General features: G+C 55.3%; 8 protein-coding genes across 8 annotated transcripts; 5 read left to right on the top strand and 3 right to left on the bottom strand.

Moving 5' to 3' along the window:
- Nucleotides 1-37: 37 nt before the first annotated feature.
- Nucleotides 38-901, bottom strand: CH63R_10235 (Ribosomal protein L16p/L10e; the record flags this gene model as incomplete). Its single annotated transcript, XM_018305209.1, has 3 exons — nt 38-219; nt 270-411; nt 467-901. 3 exons carry the CDS (start codon nt 899-901, stop codon nt 38-40), a joined length of 759 nt encoding a protein of 252 aa, XP_018154633.1.
- Nucleotides 902-1276: 375 nt separating this feature from the next.
- On the top strand, nt 1277-4553 carry CH63R_10234 (Replication factor RFC1 C terminal domain-containing protein; the record flags this gene model as incomplete). Its single annotated transcript, XM_018305208.1, has 4 exons — nt 1277-1422; nt 1477-1515; nt 1570-4179; nt 4229-4553. 4 exons carry the CDS (start codon nt 1277-1279, stop codon nt 4551-4553), a joined length of 3120 nt encoding a protein of 1039 aa, XP_018154632.1.
- Nucleotides 4554-5800: 1247 nt separating this feature from the next.
- Nucleotides 5801-6367, top strand: CH63R_10233 (uncharacterized protein; the record flags this gene model as incomplete). The annotated part of the gene is made up of 2 exons (XM_018305207.1): nt 5801-5813; nt 5880-6367. 2 exons carry the CDS (start codon nt 5801-5803, stop codon nt 6365-6367), a joined length of 501 nt encoding a protein of 166 aa, XP_018154631.1.
- Nucleotides 6368-7128: 761 nt separating this feature from the next.
- On the top strand, nt 7129-8490 carry CH63R_10232 (uncharacterized protein; the record flags this gene model as incomplete). The annotated part of the gene is made up of 4 exons (XM_018305206.1): nt 7129-7330; nt 7381-7514; nt 7572-7737; nt 7787-8490. 4 exons carry the CDS (start codon nt 7129-7131, stop codon nt 8488-8490), a joined length of 1206 nt encoding a protein of 401 aa, XP_018154630.1.
- A 1130-nt stretch (nt 8491-9620) lies between these two features.
- CH63R_10231 (GrpE protein-like protein) lies at nt 9621-10400 on the bottom strand (the record flags this gene model as incomplete). Its single annotated transcript, XM_018305205.1, has 2 exons — nt 9621-10064; nt 10137-10400. The coding sequence occupies 2 exons, from the start codon at nt 10398-10400 to the stop codon at nt 9621-9623; spliced, it is 708 nt and encodes a 235-aa protein (XP_018154629.1).
- Nucleotides 10401-10999: 599 nt separating this feature from the next.
- Nucleotides 11000-12139, top strand: CH63R_10230 (RNA polymerase Rpb3/RpoA insert domain-containing protein; the record flags this gene model as incomplete). Its single annotated transcript, XM_018305204.1, has 3 exons — nt 11000-11062; nt 11126-11691; nt 11749-12139. 3 exons carry the CDS (start codon nt 11000-11002, stop codon nt 12137-12139), a joined length of 1020 nt encoding a protein of 339 aa, XP_018154628.1.
- Nucleotides 12140-12813: 674 nt separating this feature from the next.
- CH63R_10229 (Mitochondrial dicarboxylate carrier) lies at nt 12814-14247 on the bottom strand (the record flags this gene model as incomplete). The annotated part of the gene is made up of 4 exons (XM_018305203.1): nt 12814-12916; nt 13011-13717; nt 13765-13859; nt 13992-14247. The coding sequence occupies 4 exons, from the start codon at nt 14245-14247 to the stop codon at nt 12814-12816; spliced, it is 1161 nt and encodes a 386-aa protein (XP_018154627.1).
- Nucleotides 14248-15080: 833 nt separating this feature from the next.
- On the top strand, nt 15081-16627 carry CH63R_10228 (Phenylalanyl-tRNA synthetase; the record flags this gene model as incomplete). The annotated part of the gene is made up of 2 exons (XM_018305202.1): nt 15081-15219; nt 15285-16627. 2 exons carry the CDS (start codon nt 15081-15083, stop codon nt 16625-16627), a joined length of 1482 nt encoding a protein of 493 aa, XP_018154626.1.
- Nucleotides 16628-18510: the final 1883 nt, after the last annotated feature.

The raw sequence follows: 18510 nt of genomic DNA, 5'->3' as shown, positions 1-18510 counted from the left end.
GAAAGTGGTATATGTTACAGCCCAGCTGTCATCAGCTTTACGGCTTGGCAGACGGCGAGGTGGTAGATGAAGCGCTCGTTGGCTTGCTTGCGGCCTCAGCCAGCAAATCCTTGGGCGCAACCGGCTTTCTTGGCCTCTTCAGATCCTCCAGCGTAATACCGTCCAGCTTGGTGATACCAACGACAGGAGGTTCCCCCTTGTGCACGAACTCCCACTGGCCTAGCACAGAGTCAGTCAAGGTTGTATAGGATACTGACAGATTGACTTACCAGGCAACTTGTTGCCTGCCAGACGAAAAGCATCCTTCGCAACTGCCTCGTGAAGCATTCCTCTGATCTCGAAAACAATCTGGTTGACAGCCACACGTGCTGCCCAATGGTCGAAAGAACCCTTTCCCTTACCCATACGCATCTAACTCAACGTTAACATCTATGCATCACCGCATACCGCCCATGATCTATCTTACCTCGTTACCCGACACGTAAACACCAACGTTGCAGCATACTCTCTTGTACAGTCGGTATTTCTGACCACGCAATCTCATCTTAATCGTGTCCTCCGCGTTCTTGAGCTGCTTGGCGCTGATTCTGCGGTGATGATCCTTCATTCGAAGACCATAGTCACCCCAGATAACGGTTGTGCCCTTGGTTGAACCTCCAGTGGCCACACGGGGCCGTCCTTTCATCATCTTCTTCGTTCGGTCGATCGAGGGTTCGAGCCAGTTGCCTTGCCTCGCAGGCGTCGAGGAGAATGGGCGGACATCGCGGAGGATCTGAGATGCGACCAGCGGCTTCGTCAATTGGGGTCGGATCGCAGCACCAAGCGGTCTGAAGGATGGCGTCGCAGATATCCTGAGGCCTTGAAAAGCGCTGAGAAGCGCCGTAGGAGCGTTGGGCCTCATGTTTGCGACTTTGCCGTTGACCGTCGTTGATGATGGGATCCCCAAAAAAATGTCCCTAGCTTCACGGCGACAAGGGTGTGGCTGATGTGGCCTGAGAAATTGGGCGCTAGTTATAATGAGGCTGGAGCTCTCCCGGGTGCTGTGCCACATGGATCCACTTTGGCTAAATGGAGAGCCTGCCTGCTCGCGTCACTTTCGCGTCGCAGCCATGGAAATCCATTACGTGCATGCATCCCAGGCATCGGCACGACGATCTCCTCTGGCCCTCTTCATCCCTTCCCCAGGCAGCAGCAGCAGCAGCGCAGCGGTCGACATAAGCCTACAAAACTCGCCCGACGACCGTTCAGCTACAAGATCAGTGTCACACATCACACAATGCCTGACATTCGGTCCTTTTTTGGGCCAAAGGGAGGTGCAGCCCCCAAGCCTCCAGCGAAGAAGGTCGAGGAGCCTGTCAAGGGTCGAAGAAACAGGAAAGTCGTTGAGGACAGTGACGACGACGATGAACCTGTTCCTGCACCGTGAGTCGACAACCAACTTGTTTGCCTCAAGCCATCTTGCTGACTATCATACAGGAAGCCGGCAGTGAAAGCTGCTGACAAGAAGAAGACCAAGTACATAAAATGACTGGTTCAATTCTAACACCGCGTAGCTAACAATCATTGTAGAGCCGAGGCTGTAAATGGAACCGAGACTACAGCCAGCGATTACTTTTCGAAGCCTGCTAAGGCTTCCAGATCTGCACCCGCTACAAAAGCAGACCAAACCACCAAAGTGAAAAACGAGGTTGAGATTCGGACTAGCCCACGCAACAAGAAGACGACTGCGAAACCGGCAGAACCCGCCCAGAACGGGAGTGCGGCGATCAAAAAGCGAGGTACCACAACGTATACAAAGCTCGAGTCGGACGACGACGCCGATGCCTACAAAGATGATGGTGACGAGGAGGACGACGACATATTCGCTGCCGATGTCAAAGGCCGAAACAAGCGGAAGAACGACGACTATGCCGAGGATGAAAGTGAAGACGATCTGTTACCAAAGCCGAAACGCGTGGCTTCCCGAAGTGCTGTCGCCGCGACCCCAATCAAGAGCACCAGAGCGACGGCGGGTGCGAAGAGACGCAAGACCCCCGAAGACGATGAAGAGGAGTCCGAGGAGGATCAGCCACCGAAAAAGAAGGCCCCTGCCAAGCCACGTGCTCCCCGAGCCAAGAAGGCAGATGAACCCGAAGATTCGGCGTACCAATCGATTCTGAATGACATCCCTACCGTTCGGCCCCCTACACCTCCTGCCAAGGATCCGGACGCAAAGTTCGACTGGAGGAAGAACGCTGGCTCTGGCGGAAATAGCAGTGCAGTGCCTCCGAATGCCGGCTCTGTCGAATTGCCCGAGGGCGAGGAGGAGTGTCTTTCGGGACTGACCTTTGTGTTCACTGGTGTTCTTCAAACCATCGGCCGCGAGGAGGGCCAGACGCTGGTCAAGAAATATGGCGGCAAAGTCACCGGAGCACCCAGCAGCAAGACCAGTTATGTTGTTCTTGGAGACGACGCAGGCCCCAGCAAGTTGAAGAAGATCAGAGACATGAAAATCAAAACCATCAACGAGGAAGGCCTGTTCGAACTCATTAGACGACTGCCCGCCTACGGCGGTAGCGGCAAAGGTGCGGAGAAGGCTCGAGAGAAGAAGAAGAAGGACGAAGAAGCCATCAAGAGGCAAGCTCTGGAAATGGAGCAAGAAGAGAAGGCCAGAAAGGCCGCAGCAGAGAAGGCGGCCAAGCAAGCAGCGGCTGCGCGCGGGACCGCCGCACCAACGACTCCGACCGCGGCCCCAGTGCAGCTCTGGACCTCCAAGTATGCACCAACCCAAATCAACCACATTTGTGGCAACAAGGCGCAGGTCGAGAAAATTCAGGCCTGGCTCGAAAATTGGCACAAGGCAAAGAAGTACGATTTTCAGAGGCGTGGGGCGGACGGTATGGGCGCCACGCGATCCATCATCATCTCAGGCCCCCCAGGTATCGGCAAGACGACTTCAGCCCACCTGGCGGCCAAACTGGCTGGATTCGATGTCATCGAGAGCAACGCCAGTGACACCCGCAGCAAGAAACTTGTCGAAAATGGTGTCAGTGATGTCATGAATAACACGTCGCTTCTCGGCTTCTTCGCCGGAGACGGCAAGAAGGTCGATGGGGGAAAGAAAAACATCGTTCTGATCATGGATGAAGTCGATGGAATGTCAGCAGGAGATCGTGGCGGTGTTGGTGCCCTAGCCAAATTCTGCAAGAAGACCGAGATACCCCTCATTCTCATCTGCAATGAGCGTAAGCTGCCAAAGATGAAGCCTTTCGACTTTGTGGCTATGGATGTTCCCTTCCGACGACCAACGGTAGAGCAGGTCCGATCCCGCATCATGACCATCTGCCACCGCGAAGGGCTGAAGCTCCCTGTCCAAGTCATTGATGCTCTGATTGAGGGCAGCAACAAGGACATCCGCCAGATCATCAACATGATCTCCACCGCCAAGCTCGACCAAGCATCTATGGATTTCGACAAAGGCAAGGCCATGTCGAAGGCATGGGAGAAGCACGTCATTCTCAAGCCATGGGACATCTGCCAGAAGATGCTGGGTGGCGGATTGTTCGCTCCAGCAAGCAAGACTACCCTGAACGAAAAGATCGAGCTCTATTTCAACGACCACGAGTTCAGTTACCTCATGATCCAGGAGAACTATCTCAGGACGAAGCCAATGGCACTCAACAACAGAGGTTACAACAAGCGGGAAGAGAACCTCAAATACCTCGAACTTGTGGACCAGGCGGCCGAGAGTATCAGCGATGGCGACCTGGTCGACCGTATGATTCACGGGCCTCAGCAGCAATGGAGTCTGATGCCCACACACGCAATCTTCAGTACAGTTCGGCCCTCAAGCTTCGTGGCTGGCCAGCTCATGGGTTCCAACTTCACTTCCTGGCTCGGCAACAATAGCAAGACTGGCAAGCTCGGTCGATATGTCCGTGAGCTGCATTCTCACATGAGACTCCGGTCTTCAGGCGATGCCAACGAGATCCGCCAGCAATACTTGCCTGTACTCTGGGACCAGACGGTCCGCCGCTTGTCTGTCGAAGGCAAGGATTCCGTTGACGAAATCATCGCGCTGATGGATAGCTACTATCTGACACGGGACGACTTCGACGCGATTCAAGAGCTTGGTGTTGGTCCTCAAGCTGAGGGTCGCGCTGACATTGAGTCGAAGACGAAGGCGGCATTCACTCGAACGTAAGTAAAAGCTTCTCTGCCACACTTTATGATGCTAACAGCATTACAGTTACAACGCCATGTCTCATCCCATTCCCTTCATGAAGGCCAGCAATGTTATGGAGCCGAAGAAGGCCGCGAAGCAGGCTCCCGACCTTGAAGAAGCGATTGAAGAAGACGACGATGTCGATGTTGCTGAGCCTGCTGAGCCTGCTGAAGATGACCAGCTCGACTTGAAGGGGGATAAGTACATCAAGCAGCCGAAGCCCAAGGCCAAGAGGGCCACTAAGAAAGCCAAAGCGGATGACGAGGATGGTGACGATGCAGGTGTCAAGCCTAAGAAGGGCCGGCCCAGTGGCAAGGCAACAGCTGCTAAAGGCAAGGGCAAGAAGTGAAATTTGGTGGTTGGCGTTAAAAACGTGCTTGTAAGCATCAGCAGCCATGGTCAGTCTTGTTTGGTCATGGCTATGATATGGCGAGGATTATTTACAGGGCAGCATGACATTATGGGTGTAGTATTGAGATGATTGGCGGAGTGGTTGACGCAAGACCTTCTGTGACCTGCCTCTTTCTGATGGTATAGATAATGTATAAAACTGTGCATAAACAGTGTTACTGTTCACGGAGGCCTTTAGTGTACAACCTAGATGTCAAGCTTGACTAAACAACAGTCCTGACTCTTTTGATGTTAATAAGGCGGTGGGTTGGTTGTTGATAAAGTACCTATTAGGCATAACTATGTTAGCCTTACTTGCTGGGGTTCCTGCTACGCCATGCTCTGCTAAAGGATATGCAATGCATGCTTTGTATCTGCCCTTTGTTTTGTTTTGTGTTCAGGATGCTGCGTGTTCCCCTGGGGGAGTTGACAGACATGGTGCCCTGATCTCCGCACTTACACGCTTCAGCCAGACTTGGAAAGCACTTGACACACAAGAGCTCTTATATGAAATATCTTTATTCTACTCAACCTTAGGTGATATTTTGGATGATTCCTTTTTTCCCCCTTTCTTTTTGGCCTATCTGGCCTCTCTGTATTGCAACCAACTCAGACTTACATCTTGCGCAGCCTGGCGTCTCGTTCTCACCCACACCATTCACAACCTAACTCACCGTTCGAAGGCATCTTGCTTGGTCGTTAACGACAACAGCGTCGCAACCAGATGTCAAAGAAAAAAGACAAGAGCAAGGGCAGCTCACGATTTAATCTCCAATCAGTGGCAAAAGCCTGTAAGGGTAAAGAAACCCCCACTGCCCTAGTACCTTTCCCTGGATCTTACAATTCTCTCCTCCGGTACACTCTCCCACTCGGACCACTTATCTCCTTCTCTTCCTTCTGCTCGTTTGTTTATATCCAGGGTTTTCCATACTCAATACCTTTTTTGTATCCTCGAGTCATCGAAGAAGAAAAAACCCCAGTTTCGGGAGTTTGAAAAATTCGGCTCATCGTCGCTTTTCGCTCGATCAGAACACTCATCACGAGGTTTCATCTCATCAACTAAAACTTGCTCACTCAATCTTTCTCACAGGCCTGCTGTTGAAGACAACAATTTCCTTGAAGAAATCGAAGAGATCTGCTACTCCCAAGAGTTTCTCGCCATTGTCTCTCTTATTCCCTCGGCGTGAGCGGACAACCCAGCACTCGATGGCGGAGTCAAGTAAGTGCTCAAAATCCATGACGCCTTTATGATGCCAAATGCTTCAGTTTCTGATTTTATGGACAGCCGAATCCAACAAGGATAATGGTATTCAAGACCATACGCCTCATCGTCTTTCGACAATCGAGGAGGCCTCGCAGGAGCCTCCGCAGGCTTCTGGGAACGACACGCCGAAGTACGATGAAGATGGTTTTCTCGAGGATCAACAGGTCAAAAACCACAAGCTCACAGAGTATGAGCAAACAGCCTCCAACGTCGGTCCTCATGGAACCCGGCAAGGGGCTATTACGAACGGCACGGCGGACACGGTTCTGTACGGCAATTGGGAGCAGGACAACAACCTGCAGGACCTCGACCGTGCTTCAAGTCTGTCTCAACCCACCCCTCACCTTATTCCTATGGTTCTAACGCCAACAAAAGCCCCAGAGACTGTGATTCGCTTCGGTTACCATGGATTCTATGCCGAGTATGACACCACCGACTCAGGGTCGTACTCGAGCTCAATTCACGAAGGTATAAAACGCCTATTGCCTACCTGCTTCGAGTCGCCCTAGGCCATTAGGTAGTGAAGTTTCATAATTCACCTTTTGCTGCCGTTGCCATGATGCCATCTCTGTCCCGCAAGCTCCTCTCGTCCCTGCCTGTCTCATATGGATCTCGACTACTCCTCCGAAAGTATTAGAACAGGGGCTGACTATTCTCCAGTTGCGAAAAGTCGAGAGGACAGCACCAAGGACAGCAACAAGAGCAATGGCTTCCCGACAACTAAAGATTGGTCCATTTTCCAGAGCAATCTCGTCGATTATGGTCCCGATGATCCCAGTCCCAGACTGCCCGGCTGCTCGGCCGGTCACCCGTACTCGAAGACGTGGAAGATGTCGGATTCGATGATGATGGCATACGGCGCGATGCGCGGCTCCCTCATGCAGACAAACGATACTCTTCGATCTTGGATGGAGGTTAAGGCATACGAGGCCGCTATACGAGTGCAGCAGGATGAGAAAGCCGTCACTGGCCTGCCTGACCACTCCGTAGAGCAGCGACCACACTCATCGTCAGGAAGTAAAGGAAATGCTATTGACCTTGGTGTTCATAGACGCAGCCAGTCTCAACTGTGAGTTTCCTCTTCATTTCACGGCTCCTATTCGACATTTTCTAACGGGTGTCTTCAGGGCCACCACGGCACAGTCTTCCCCTGCCAATGAACCCACAACGGCTCCTAGCCCCCATGGGGACGGGAGATGGGAAGCGGAGGATCTCACCAAGTCAATTTGCCCGAGACACTGTATGTTGCGGAGTACTGACTTCACATAGGATGCTCAAGGAAGTTAGTATGGCCGCAAAGGAGTACGCTCCCGCTGCCGTGGACAGGAAGACAGCCTACAATGTCCCTCGCCCCAGATTCCTCCACATCTCGCCTAAGTTTGAGGGCTTCAAGTTCGAAGACTACCTGCCGCCCAATGACGAGGCCACCGAGTCCATCTACAAGCAGCCTTTCGACCCAAACCGCGATTTCGGTAAGTCTGTCTTTGACTTGTGATTGGAATCGATGCTCACTGGCCTGCAGCAAAGGAATACGATGTCTCGGACGACGAAGGCGATCCTGCGTCCGGACGAATTTCCCCTTGCACCTTCCGCCTCTTAGCCGAGGGTTGTGCCAAGAAGGACCCGAAGGAGAATCAGGTGTACATGGCCGATGATGTATATCTCGTTTGGAGTCTTCTTTCTGGACGTTGGAACTAACTGATCGCCGTCCAGGCTGTACGCATGCGTCCGCCGTCCCCCTTGGAGGACAGTCAGGGACACGTCGAGGTCGACCGTCTCGCCGTCACATTTGAGCTCCAGCGAGATATAAACGATGGCGGCTGGATCACGCCCTGCTACTCCGTTGATACGGAGCCCTCTATTATCTACTGTCCTCCTGGTGAGCCCCCCCCGGGATCACCGAACCTCCAATCTCTAACCTCGGACAGGCGTCAATCTGAAGCGCAAGATGCGCAATTGGTGGTTCGGTCTGTTTGATCGCATGGATCCCATAGCCGCACGCAACTTTCGCAAGATCGAGTTCCGCGAGGCCAACGATTCCATCGCGCCCCTTGAGACGGTCACCGAGCACTCAGTCCCGTCCACTACCTCGAGCGAGCGCAGACACGCCTACACCGACGTGGAGGTCCTCGAGGCCCTTCACGCCCCCGGCTCGCGCCGTGTCGCCGGCGTTGCCCCGCAGAACGCCCAGCTCATCATCTCGCAGCGCTGGCAGACGGTGACGCGCTGGAAGGCGCAGGACGCGGAGCTAGCCCGCGAGAACGACGGGATGCGCGGCGCCATCGAGCGCGCCAAAATGGAGCTGCGCGAGATTCGCCTGACGGTCGACCACCTGCTGCAAAAGAAGGCGGCGGAAGAGCTCGCGATGCGCCAGCGCAAGCACAACCGTGTGCTGCGCCGGGTGTCGGCGCACCTACACGAGCTGCGGTACGAGATCCAGAGCAAGCTCGACGCGCTCAAGAGCGCGCAGGCGCAGAACTATACCATGAAAGCGGAGCTGGCCGTCCTGCAGGCCCAGATCCAGGAAGAATGCTCGAGGGCCGACATGGCCAGCCCCGACGAGGTGCGGAGGGCCGTCTCTCAAGACTTCCGGGACAAGATAGCTGCTATGGAGCTTGCTGACTGCTTCTGAGGCTGCTACCGAATACATCGGTTTTCGCAATTCATACTTACGAGAAAGCTCATGAAGTCGCGCAGCCACCACGGAGACCATCCGAATGCTTGGTTGCCCATCTCCGAAGCACGTACTTGCATCGAACAGGGGCAGGATATGGGGTGAAGAATAAGTCAGGACAGCACTCCATGAGCTCGTTTGATGTTGTTCCTTTTTGGTTCGAGAGGACAATCACAGAGGAAAGCTGCTTCTTGGAACTTGCTTGTGCCTCCACGAGAAAGGTATGGAACGAGATATCATCTAAGGCCAGGTGCTTGGCTGACCTCAAGTCCTAGTCCACTGCAGCGAGAAACCTCCCGACGTTTCTACTTGCTTCGATTAGCCGATGATCAGTGCTGAGGAACAGACCTCTTCAACTATCAGGTTTACTCACGTAAATGAGTCGACCATTAGGTACTGCCAAGCTGTTGTTGTCAATAATGAGTGGGACCGTTGACTAACACCACGACACAGTTTAGAGGTCCCCCTTTTGCGGCTTGCTTTTCAAGATGATCCGGTGGAGAATCGCCCACTGTTTGAGTGTAATGTCCGACGTTGAAATTGTTCGATATGTTGGAACAGCCCAGCGAAGGTGGAATGCGCCTGGGCACTGTAGTTGTAGATAGAAGGATGTTAGACGGCTCACAACATGCAAACTTGCCGTTCGAGTTGATGATGGGCACCGGTGTATATGTGTGATGAAAACACAGGGAGATTCAAGTCTCCTGGGCGGCGATTAAATTGCACCAGAACTCTGAGAAGAATCATCAGACCCCGAAAGCCCTTTTCGGGGCCTATGTACATATACGTATCCAGATTCTATCCGTTTCTTCTTTTTTCGTCCAGCAAAAAAGGCCTTCCATTCGCGGCCCCCTTGGATTTTTTTTCCGCCATGCTATTGTCACATCATGAGAGGAGCATTATACACCGACCGGAACGCCCAGTTCGCTGTTCCGGGAATCGAGAAAATATCGTAGAACATAATAATACAGAGAGTGCTGCAAAAGCCGCCGACGCTTCCAGCGGCGGCCAACCAGCCCCCATGGTTTTGGAACAAGACCTCTATCTTGAGAGGTCGGTTTGGAGTCGAGATAGTCGTGAAGATTGCTTTAAGCGTTCTTGACGACGCCGACCTTGGCGGCACGCAGCACGCGGCCGTTGAGCTTGAAGCCCTTCTGCTGGACGTGGAAGACGGTGTTGTCCTCCTTGTCGGGCTGAGGCGCCATGAAGGTGGCGTCGTGCTCGTTGGGGTTGAACTTCTCACCCTCGGGGCTGAAGCGTTCGATGCCGTGCTTCTTGAGCGTCGACATGAGGATATCGTCGGTCATCTTGAGACCCTCGTACAGGTTGGCGAGGTCCTGGAGGTCGCCCGTCTTCTCGGGGGCCTTGAGCTTCTCCTGGGGCACCATGGAGAGGGCGCGGTCGAGGTTGTCGATGCTGTCGATGAGGTCCTTGGAGAACTTCTGCAGGGCGAAGTCGCGCGCCTGCTTGACCTCGCGCTGTGTGCGGTCCTGGAGGTTGCGGAAGTCGGCGATGGTGCGCAAGCACTTGTCCTGAAGGGATGCACGTTAGAACCGGGTCGGGGACTTTGATGGCCGACATCGGTGGACAGAATGCTAACGAACCTTCCAGTCGGCAGCCTCCTTCTCCTTGGTCTCCAGCTGCTTCTTCAGAGCAGACTCGGCATCATCGGCGGGCTTCTCGCCTTCCTTGGGGGCCTCGGGGGTCTCCTTGGCATCGCTGTACCATCTCGCAACGGCGGGTTGCGCGGCTCGTATCCTGAAGGCAGGGGAGCTCTGGAACTGGTTTTGGAAGACAGACTTGGGGGTCTGGGTGCGCAGGCCGGAGCGCACTGCGCGGGAAGAGGTAGCAATAGCTTGTCTGAACATTGTGACGGGCTTGGCTGTGGTTTGGGCGAAAGGCTTGAAGAGGTCGAAGCGTGGGTGAGATCGGGGGGGCGATGGAGGGTCTGGTCGCGTGTACGGGGACAGCTTTTAAGAAAATGAAATTTTATCGGAATGGCCCCAAGTGACGAATTGCCGTCCCTTGAACCCCCGGTCCTACGGGAAACTTCGCGCCCAATCGCAGGCCGCATCCGAGCTCCATCCCGGGCCGGATGAATCAAGCGGCCGGTAGGAGCTTTATCGATAGCATTAGCGCCAAGGCAGGGCCAGTTGACGCCTGCGAGGCACGCCAGGCACGGTTGCTGCATCTTTCCAATTGGTGATTGGCAGTGAGTGGCACCTGCGACGTGCCTTCCCTTTGGTTCTGGTCGCAAAAATATCCATTCAGCCTCCCCTCCACTGTGCGACGGTCACCCACGCCCCCTCGTCCAACCAACCCACTTGCACTCTCGATAACCGCGATATCTAAGGCGTCTTTGCTCACTTCACAACAAACGAAAAACGAAAACTAGCTGTTGCAGACACTCGATTGCTCTCAGGAAATTTTGACTGAAACCGGGCTTCAAAAGGAGAAAGGCGGCGCGATGGATTACGAGCCGATGCTGCTGGACGGCGAGTCCGGAGGACCGTCGATCAAGATCTCGGGGGTACTTCTGTCCTCCATCTCTAAGCTGGCGGCTTTGAAAACTGACAGTCCGGCGTCTGTTTAGGCCGACAACATTCACGTTAACTTCGATCTCTCTAACTGCGACCTTTCCTTCGCCAACTCTCTGCGTCGCGTTATCCAAGCCGAGGTCCCTGTGATTGCCATCGACCTGGTCGAGATTGAGGCCAACACGTCCGTCCTCGCTGACGAGTTTATCGCCCATCGCCTGGGACTGATCCCCCTCCAATCCAAGGACGTCAACAGCCTGCTCTACACCCGAGACTGCGACTGCGAGCAATACTGCGACAACTGCAGCGTGAAACTCACACTGCACGCGCGCTGTTCATCGGACGAGACCATGAAGGTCTACGCTAGCGATCTCATTGTTGATAGTTTCAGACAAAACGGCACTGTGGGAAACCCCGTCATCCTCGACCCGGAAGGACAGGGCTCTCTGATTTGCAAGCTGCGCAAGGGGCAGGAGCTGAAGATCTCGTGTATCGCGAAGAAGGGAATCGCCAAAGAGCACGCAAAGTGGATGCCGACGTCCGCCGTCGGCTTCGAGTACGACCCCCACAACAAGCTGCACCACTTGGACATGTGGTTCGAGGAGGATGCCAAGGCTGAGTGGTAAGTGACGCCCGTGTGGCACAGTGTGGTGTGCGCAACGACTGATTCGCGTTGCAGGCCCGAAAGCAAGTACGCGAAGATGGAGGACCCCCCTCAGGAAGGGGAGCCGTTCGACTACGACGCGGTACCTAGCAAGTTCTACTTTGAGGTCGAGGGAGTGGGCAGCCTCGAGCCCGACCAGATCATCCAAGAGGGAATCAAAATCCTTCAGGAGAAGCTGGCTCTGACGCTGCACATTCTCACCGGCGAGGCGGACGACGACGGCATGGGCGACTTTGATGGCCCTCGCAGCCCGAATTTGGATATGGACGGCGGCAACCCCTGGCAAGATCAGGGCTACACGACCCCTTTCAATGGCGGTGGTCAGAGCTCGTGGGGGGCCAGCGCGACGACGCCTTACACAACTACCACTCCCTACGGCGCATCCGGGCAGTCTGGCTGGAACTGAGTGGAAACAACAAAACCGTATCACAAAAAAGGCGTTTATGTATGAGACCACCCGAAGAAAGGGGCGGCAATTGGAGTTTGCGAGGGTTTCTTTTTGCAAAAATGTTAGCTTGAGCATCAGCTGGTTAAACCAATCCAGCAAGAAATATCTTGGGTTTGCTGAATTGAACAAGGACCGGGCCAAGCACGCTAGGAAACATTCGAAAGGAAGGAGAAGGAAGGGCTTTTGTGGTTCTCGATCAAAGGTTTCTGGCGTCATTCAGATCATGAGCCGAGACCGGCTCATAGACGCCCTCGGAGGGGTGAAACACCCAGGGAGAAATGAAAAGAGGAGAGAACCAGTCCGAGGTCGAAGAAGAGAGGGGGGTGCGAGAAGTAGCGTGATATAGGGGCCGAGAAGGAGAACCCCAAATACTGCTTAATACAGAACCACGCACGCATGAAACGATGCTTCGTGTATGCAAAGAGAAACAACCCAAAATCTTTTTTTCTCCTTTCCGGGTGTATGAACCCTCCTGGACTCCTATCAAATGCAACAAATTGCCTCTAATCCAACGCCTCCCAATCATGCCCAAGACGATGCTCACGCTGATGATGCTAATGCAGCGCCAGTCTATGGAAACACTTATTGTGTATAGCAAACAGGCCCAACACGAGTCTGCTTTTTCTGCTTCTCTATCCCTTGATAGACGCCTCCTCGCCGCTGCCGCCGATATCGGCGACCTTTCTATAGACCTTGCGGTGCATTTCTAAAAAGACAAATGTACAGATGGTTTGGCTGGGTGGCGGATTAGCGTTGGATCGCAGGAGCGAGGGAACAAAAAGATGAAACGGAGAAGGGGAAGGAGACGAGGAGGAGAGAGAGAACTCACGGTCCAAGGCGGAGGAAGCTGGGCACCCAGCCCTTGAACATCCAGCCGAAGCCCTCGGCCTTGTAGATCTTGGCCAGGGTGTGCGCCAGCCCCTCCTGGGTGCTCGCGGACATGACGCGGGTTTTGATGACGTCGATGGGGCTCGTGACGGTGGCAGCCATGACGCCGGCGAGGAAGGAAGCGGTGAAGTGGGTGGTGAGGTTGTCGCCCATAGGGGTGTGGCGGATGAGCATGCCCTTGAAGGTGTCGTACGAGGCGAGCTGGGAGGCCGTCATGGCGGCGGCGCGCATGCTGTTCGGCAGGACGCCGCGGAACCAACTCATGAGGCCCTCCTCGCGAGCCATGCGCAGCATGCCCTCAAGGGCGTGGCTGTAGTTGCGGCGCTCAGCGGCAGGGAGAGCGGCGTCCTGCTGCATGCGCACATTGAGGACGTCGGCGGCGTTGCCCGAGATACCGCCGACGAATCCGGCGGCCGAGGCCATGGCGACGAGGACGGGGAAGGCCGGGGCCTTGCCGTTGTTGGCGCGGGTCGCGCGGATCTTCATCTCCTCGTAGGCGCCGAAGCGGACAGTGGAGTAGGTCATCTGCCGGAGGAGCGACGCCGAGAGACCGTTGTAGAGGCCCGTGACGCCGTGATTGCGGAGGATGTGGGCGACGGTGCCGCTCATGTTCTTGGGCGCGTCGGGGCGGCGGACCTGCAGGCGGACCTAGAGGGGCGTTGTGTAAGTATATGCTGCATTGCTATGGCTTTCACGGGGTTTTGTGGTTGAGTTCGATCTTCGTGGTCGCGGGCGGGGGGGTTCGCCGGGAGTTGTGTGTCTTTAGTTTCCCTGGGGAGCAGCGCATTACCTTTACTGAAAATTGTTAGCTCTGCAACTCCAACATCGCAACATGGCCGAGTTATGCTCATTGTGCAAAAAAAAAAAAAAAAAAAAAAACACTGCTAGGAGAGCAAGCAGACGGCAGGATATCTCTACTTACCTAGATCCAGAGGATGGGTCACGCAGGCGGCCATACTACTGGCGCTACCTCCGAACCAAAAGGGGTATCTCAGTGACGGCTCAATCTTCTTCTTGTTTGGGGTCGTTGTCGCCGCTGTCGCCGTTTGCTTCAGCTGCGATTGCGGCTTCTCCTGGCCCTGTCCCATCTGCAACGGCGACGACGGCGACGACGACACGGAGGGTGCGTCGTCGGCCGGTTTGCTAGCGATCATGTTGGCGGCGGCGGCGGACTGCATCGTTGCAGCAGCTATACAGTCTCCTCTGACAAGCTCATCCCGCTGCGGCGCAAAGTGGGAGCTTGCGTCGCAAAAAAATACAGTAGATTAGGAGTGGAAGACCTCGGATTTATTACGGAGAGTCGATATCCAAGGTAGCCCTGCGTCAACAATTCTGTATGGGTTGCGGTGCGTGCTGAACGTCACTCTTTTCCGTGTGGTGACGTCGAAAGTATAAAGCCGACTTCGGTGAGATGGTGGGTGGGAGGCTTTTTTTCTTGCTTGAGGCGTGAGTGAGAGGGTGGTGGGAGGAAGAAGCCGAGTGGTTCCAGTATTCGGCTCGGTGTATCGCGACCTAATTTTTATCTTTACTTTTTTTTCCCTTCCCCGTTGGTACTTCTTTTCTACTGATTCGGCTTGACGAGGCGCTTCTGTTCGGCTCAAAGAAATTGGGCTGATTGACGCACCAGAACCTGCTGATTGCCTCTAGTGCTGCGTCGATTTGCTGCGTCATGGCCCTGTAAGCTGGCAGGGGTGCCATGCACAAAAAACGTCCTCCGGACCGGACCCCTGCGCCGGGTCGGCAGGGCCTGACGCCGTGGATGGCCGTCCAGCAGCATCGAGCCTCTGCGTGGGGCCCGTGCGTCCCGTACTGGAACTTTTTCCCTTGCTCGAACTGAACTTCTTGTGATCGGCAGCAGGCCGGAGCTCTCTTTCGCGGCCAGCTTTCGAACCCCGTCGCGATCCCCAGCCCCAACCGAAGAAGCCCAGCACCTGTGATGAGAACATAGCACCACGGCCTTTGTATCCAGACAAAGGCGTAGATACCTAAACCACCACACAACCGCACGACAATGCTTGTCCCGAGGTTGGCCGGCAGGCAGTGGCAGAGAAGCTGCTTTCGTGGCGCCATCTGCCGCGGAGCTGCTCCTCCTCGTCAATGGCAGGCGCTCGCTTCCTTGTCGATGAGTAGCCGGCGCGCCTACTCCTCAGGTCAGACCGAATCGATCCCCCGGACGTAGCCACACATCGCGCTGGTTCTAACTTGTGCATTGCAGAGTTCCCGGCCCCGACCAAGAAGACCGTCGAGGTCAACGGCCAGACCATCCCGACCGACACTTGGTTCAACGTGCCGAAGACCGTCCTCGACGCGGCGTCGCGCAAGCTTCACCTCCAAAAGGACCATCCCGTGTACATCACCCGCCAGATTATCGAGTCGCAGTTCCCGGCGCCTACGTACAAGTACCACAACTCCTTCGACCCCGTTGTCTCGACGCACCAGAACTTTGACTCGCTGGGCTTCCCCGCCGACCACCCCGGCCGCGCAAAGTCCGACACCTACTACTTCAACAAGGACACGCTCCTGAGGACGCACACCAGCGCCCATCAGGCGCAGACGTTCAAGAAGAACCTGAGCGACGGCTACCTCATCAGCGCCGATGTCTACAGGCGCGATGCCATCGACAGGAGCCACTACCCCGTCTTCCACCAGATGGAGGGTGCCCGCATGTGGGACCGGACCAAGGTGCCCGGCGGCGACATCGCGGCCGCCGTGTGGGAGGACCTCAACCGGCTGCCGAAGCACAACGTCAAGGTCGAGGACCCCCATCCTGCCTTCGACGCGGAGCGGAATCCCCTGCAGGAGGGTCACCACACGGCCGCCGAGGCCGAAGCCATCGGCGCTCACCTGAAGCGGTCTCTCGAGAACATGGTTGTCGAGATCTTTACGAGGGCCAAGGCCGCCGCCGCGAAGGCGGATCCCAACTACAAGGACGAGCCCCTTAGAGTCCGTTGGGTGGAGGCCTACTTCCCCTTCACGAGCCCCTCGTGGGAGCTCGAGGTCTACTACGCCGGCGACTGGCTCGAAGTTTTGGGCTGTGGCGTGGTCAAGCAGGATATCTGTATCAACGCCGGCGTGCCGCAGCAGCTCGGCTGGGCCTTTGGCATCGGCCTCGAGCGCATCGCCATGCTCCTCTTCCAGATCCCCGACATCCGCCTGTTCTGGTCGCAGGACGAGAGGTTCCTGAGCCAGTTCAGGGGCGTGTCCGACCAGCTGGACTCGATGAAGCGCTTCGTGCCCTTCTCCAAGCACCCGGCCTGCCCCAAGGACGTGTCATTCTGGCTCCGCAGCACGTCCGCGGCGGGAGGGAATACCAAGGCCAACACGCAGGACTTCCACGAGAACGACTTTATGGAGCTTGTACGCGACATCGCCGGCGAGAGGGCCGAGGACGTCCGGCTGGTGGACGAGTTCACGCACCCCAAGACGGGGAGGCGCAGCATGTGCTATCGCATCAACTACCGAAGTCTGGAGCGGACCCTGACCAACGAGGAGACCAACGAGTTACACAGTGAGGTAACTCGGAAATTGGTGGAAAAGCTAGGTGTGGAAATCCGGTAGAGGAGAGCAGCAACACACTTTGCTCGACGTTGGTAGCTGAGGGGTAAGGGGGCTGTGCTGCCAACACTTTATCCCACCCCTCGCTGCTCATCATCATCAGACGGGACGGTTCCCCAACGGATTCGGGAGTCCACTCGTGCGGCATCATAAACAGAACCGGCGTACAGGTAGGCTGTAGGCCTGGCTCGGGGGTGTCTTGTGAGAACAGCGCTGCCAAGCCGAAGGGGTGTGGTTTGCTTGCGCCCTGCTCGTAGGGAAAGGAGCTTTTTCGTCGTGACGCCGTCACGGCATGTATCATAGAAGGACTTGTACTATAACACGCGCCGTTTGGCGACCGAGCTCAGAGTCTTGGTATGCGGCCTGGGCTGAGCTAAGCTGAGCTTCGGACCGGAGGGGCAGAAGAATTACGGAGACTCGGGAACTCGTTGGATTCCGTCCTGCAGCGTTTTGTTTTGACGGCTCGCGTTTCGCTGTCGGAAATGCCTCACGAAGCACAACCGTGATGGATGTGCGCCAACATCGGGCGAAATGAGCCTCCACAAGAAGCCGCGAGAAATATTTGGACAGGGACAAAGCGCTCACCCAACACCAACAACCGACGCCCGAGCAACAAGTCCATCGGAAGGCGGATCCTGTTTCTACCGAGTGTTCTCGAACGATGAAATCATGCTCCCATTGCGAGAGTTAATCTTCGGGAAAACATGAAGCAGTGACGCCGTGGTTGCAGATCGGTTGTATCATGCGCAAAACCCACAATGCCCCGCCGCCGTCAGGAACGAGCGCATTAGTCTCCGGGTGGAATCTCGACCCGTCGTCCCAACAACTTGGGACGGTCTTGCAGGTCGGTTTCAAATGTATTTTTTCCTTCCTTTTTCTTTTTTCGAGACGTAGGGCCAACCTCAATCTGTTGCTCACAACGTATGGGAAGTTTGAGACTCGTCGTTATAGAGGAGGGAGGGGAAGAGAGGGAGAGTTGGGCACAGCCACGCTCCACTAGTCAAGCTCTCTCTCTCGTTCTCTTCGTTGATTGCATCAGACCAGGTATCGACTGTTGCAAATTAACGCTGATTTCCCGCGCTCAAGCTGGTTCCTTGCAATGTGACCAAATAAATGAGATGAGCTTGCCATGCTTCAGGACCGGCTTTATCAGGTGATGTGGTCTCTAGACAAGTTGGCAAGGAACGTCTTCGCCGCAAGGAAGTCCCCGCTGTATGGCAAGATAAGGTGAAGAGCTAGGCGTATCGAGAACGAGGAAGCTGCCTTGAAGTCGCGGGGAACGGTGGGATTTACGGTTCAAGGCGCCCCGTGCGCCGGAGACGCAGAATCTTTAGCCAGGGCAATGGGGAAACGCGAGCCGAACCCCACAAGTGGAAGAGGAATGTCAAGCTGCCAGTCCCAGTCAATGCAAATGTGCTCTGGTGAGTGCGAGGGAGCAGGCGCGAGTGGACCGCTGTTGATTGAGTGCATGCAAGCTGAAGGACAAGACTCTTCGCGAAAGGCGCAACTTAGCCCAACTGGGCAACTGGCATCCGGTGGCAGGTGCAGTTGGCTTCCAGATCTCGCCCCGTCAGAAGGACATGAATGACGGCTGGGTGGGGTGGGTGGCAGCACCTGCTGGCGGAGCGCAGGAATGCAAGTCTTGGCCTAGAACGGTGTCTGGGGAAGCCGATTGCAGCGCGAAACATGAATCTGGCAGGTCAAAAGTCTTGGTAGTTTGCACAGCCTCGTTTCTAGATGTCCAAATGGGGAAAAAGCCGCTGACGGCTGTCGGTATCCGTAGCACTCGGGAGAATTTGTCTTTTTTTCCCTCTTTCTCTTTCGCGTCGTGCGGGAAATTGAGTTGAAACATTTGGCGAGTAGCGGCAGACAACACAATGGTAATC

This window comes from Colletotrichum higginsianum (genome assembly GCF_001672515.1).
Source record: "Colletotrichum higginsianum IMI 349063 chromosome 7 map unlocalized unitig_7, whole genome shotgun sequence".
Classification (NCBI taxonomy): domain Eukaryota; kingdom Fungi; phylum Ascomycota; class Sordariomycetes; order Glomerellales; family Glomerellaceae; genus Colletotrichum; species Colletotrichum higginsianum.
Note: the sequence above shows the minus strand (reverse complement) of the source record. Positions and strands in the feature narration are given on the sequence as shown.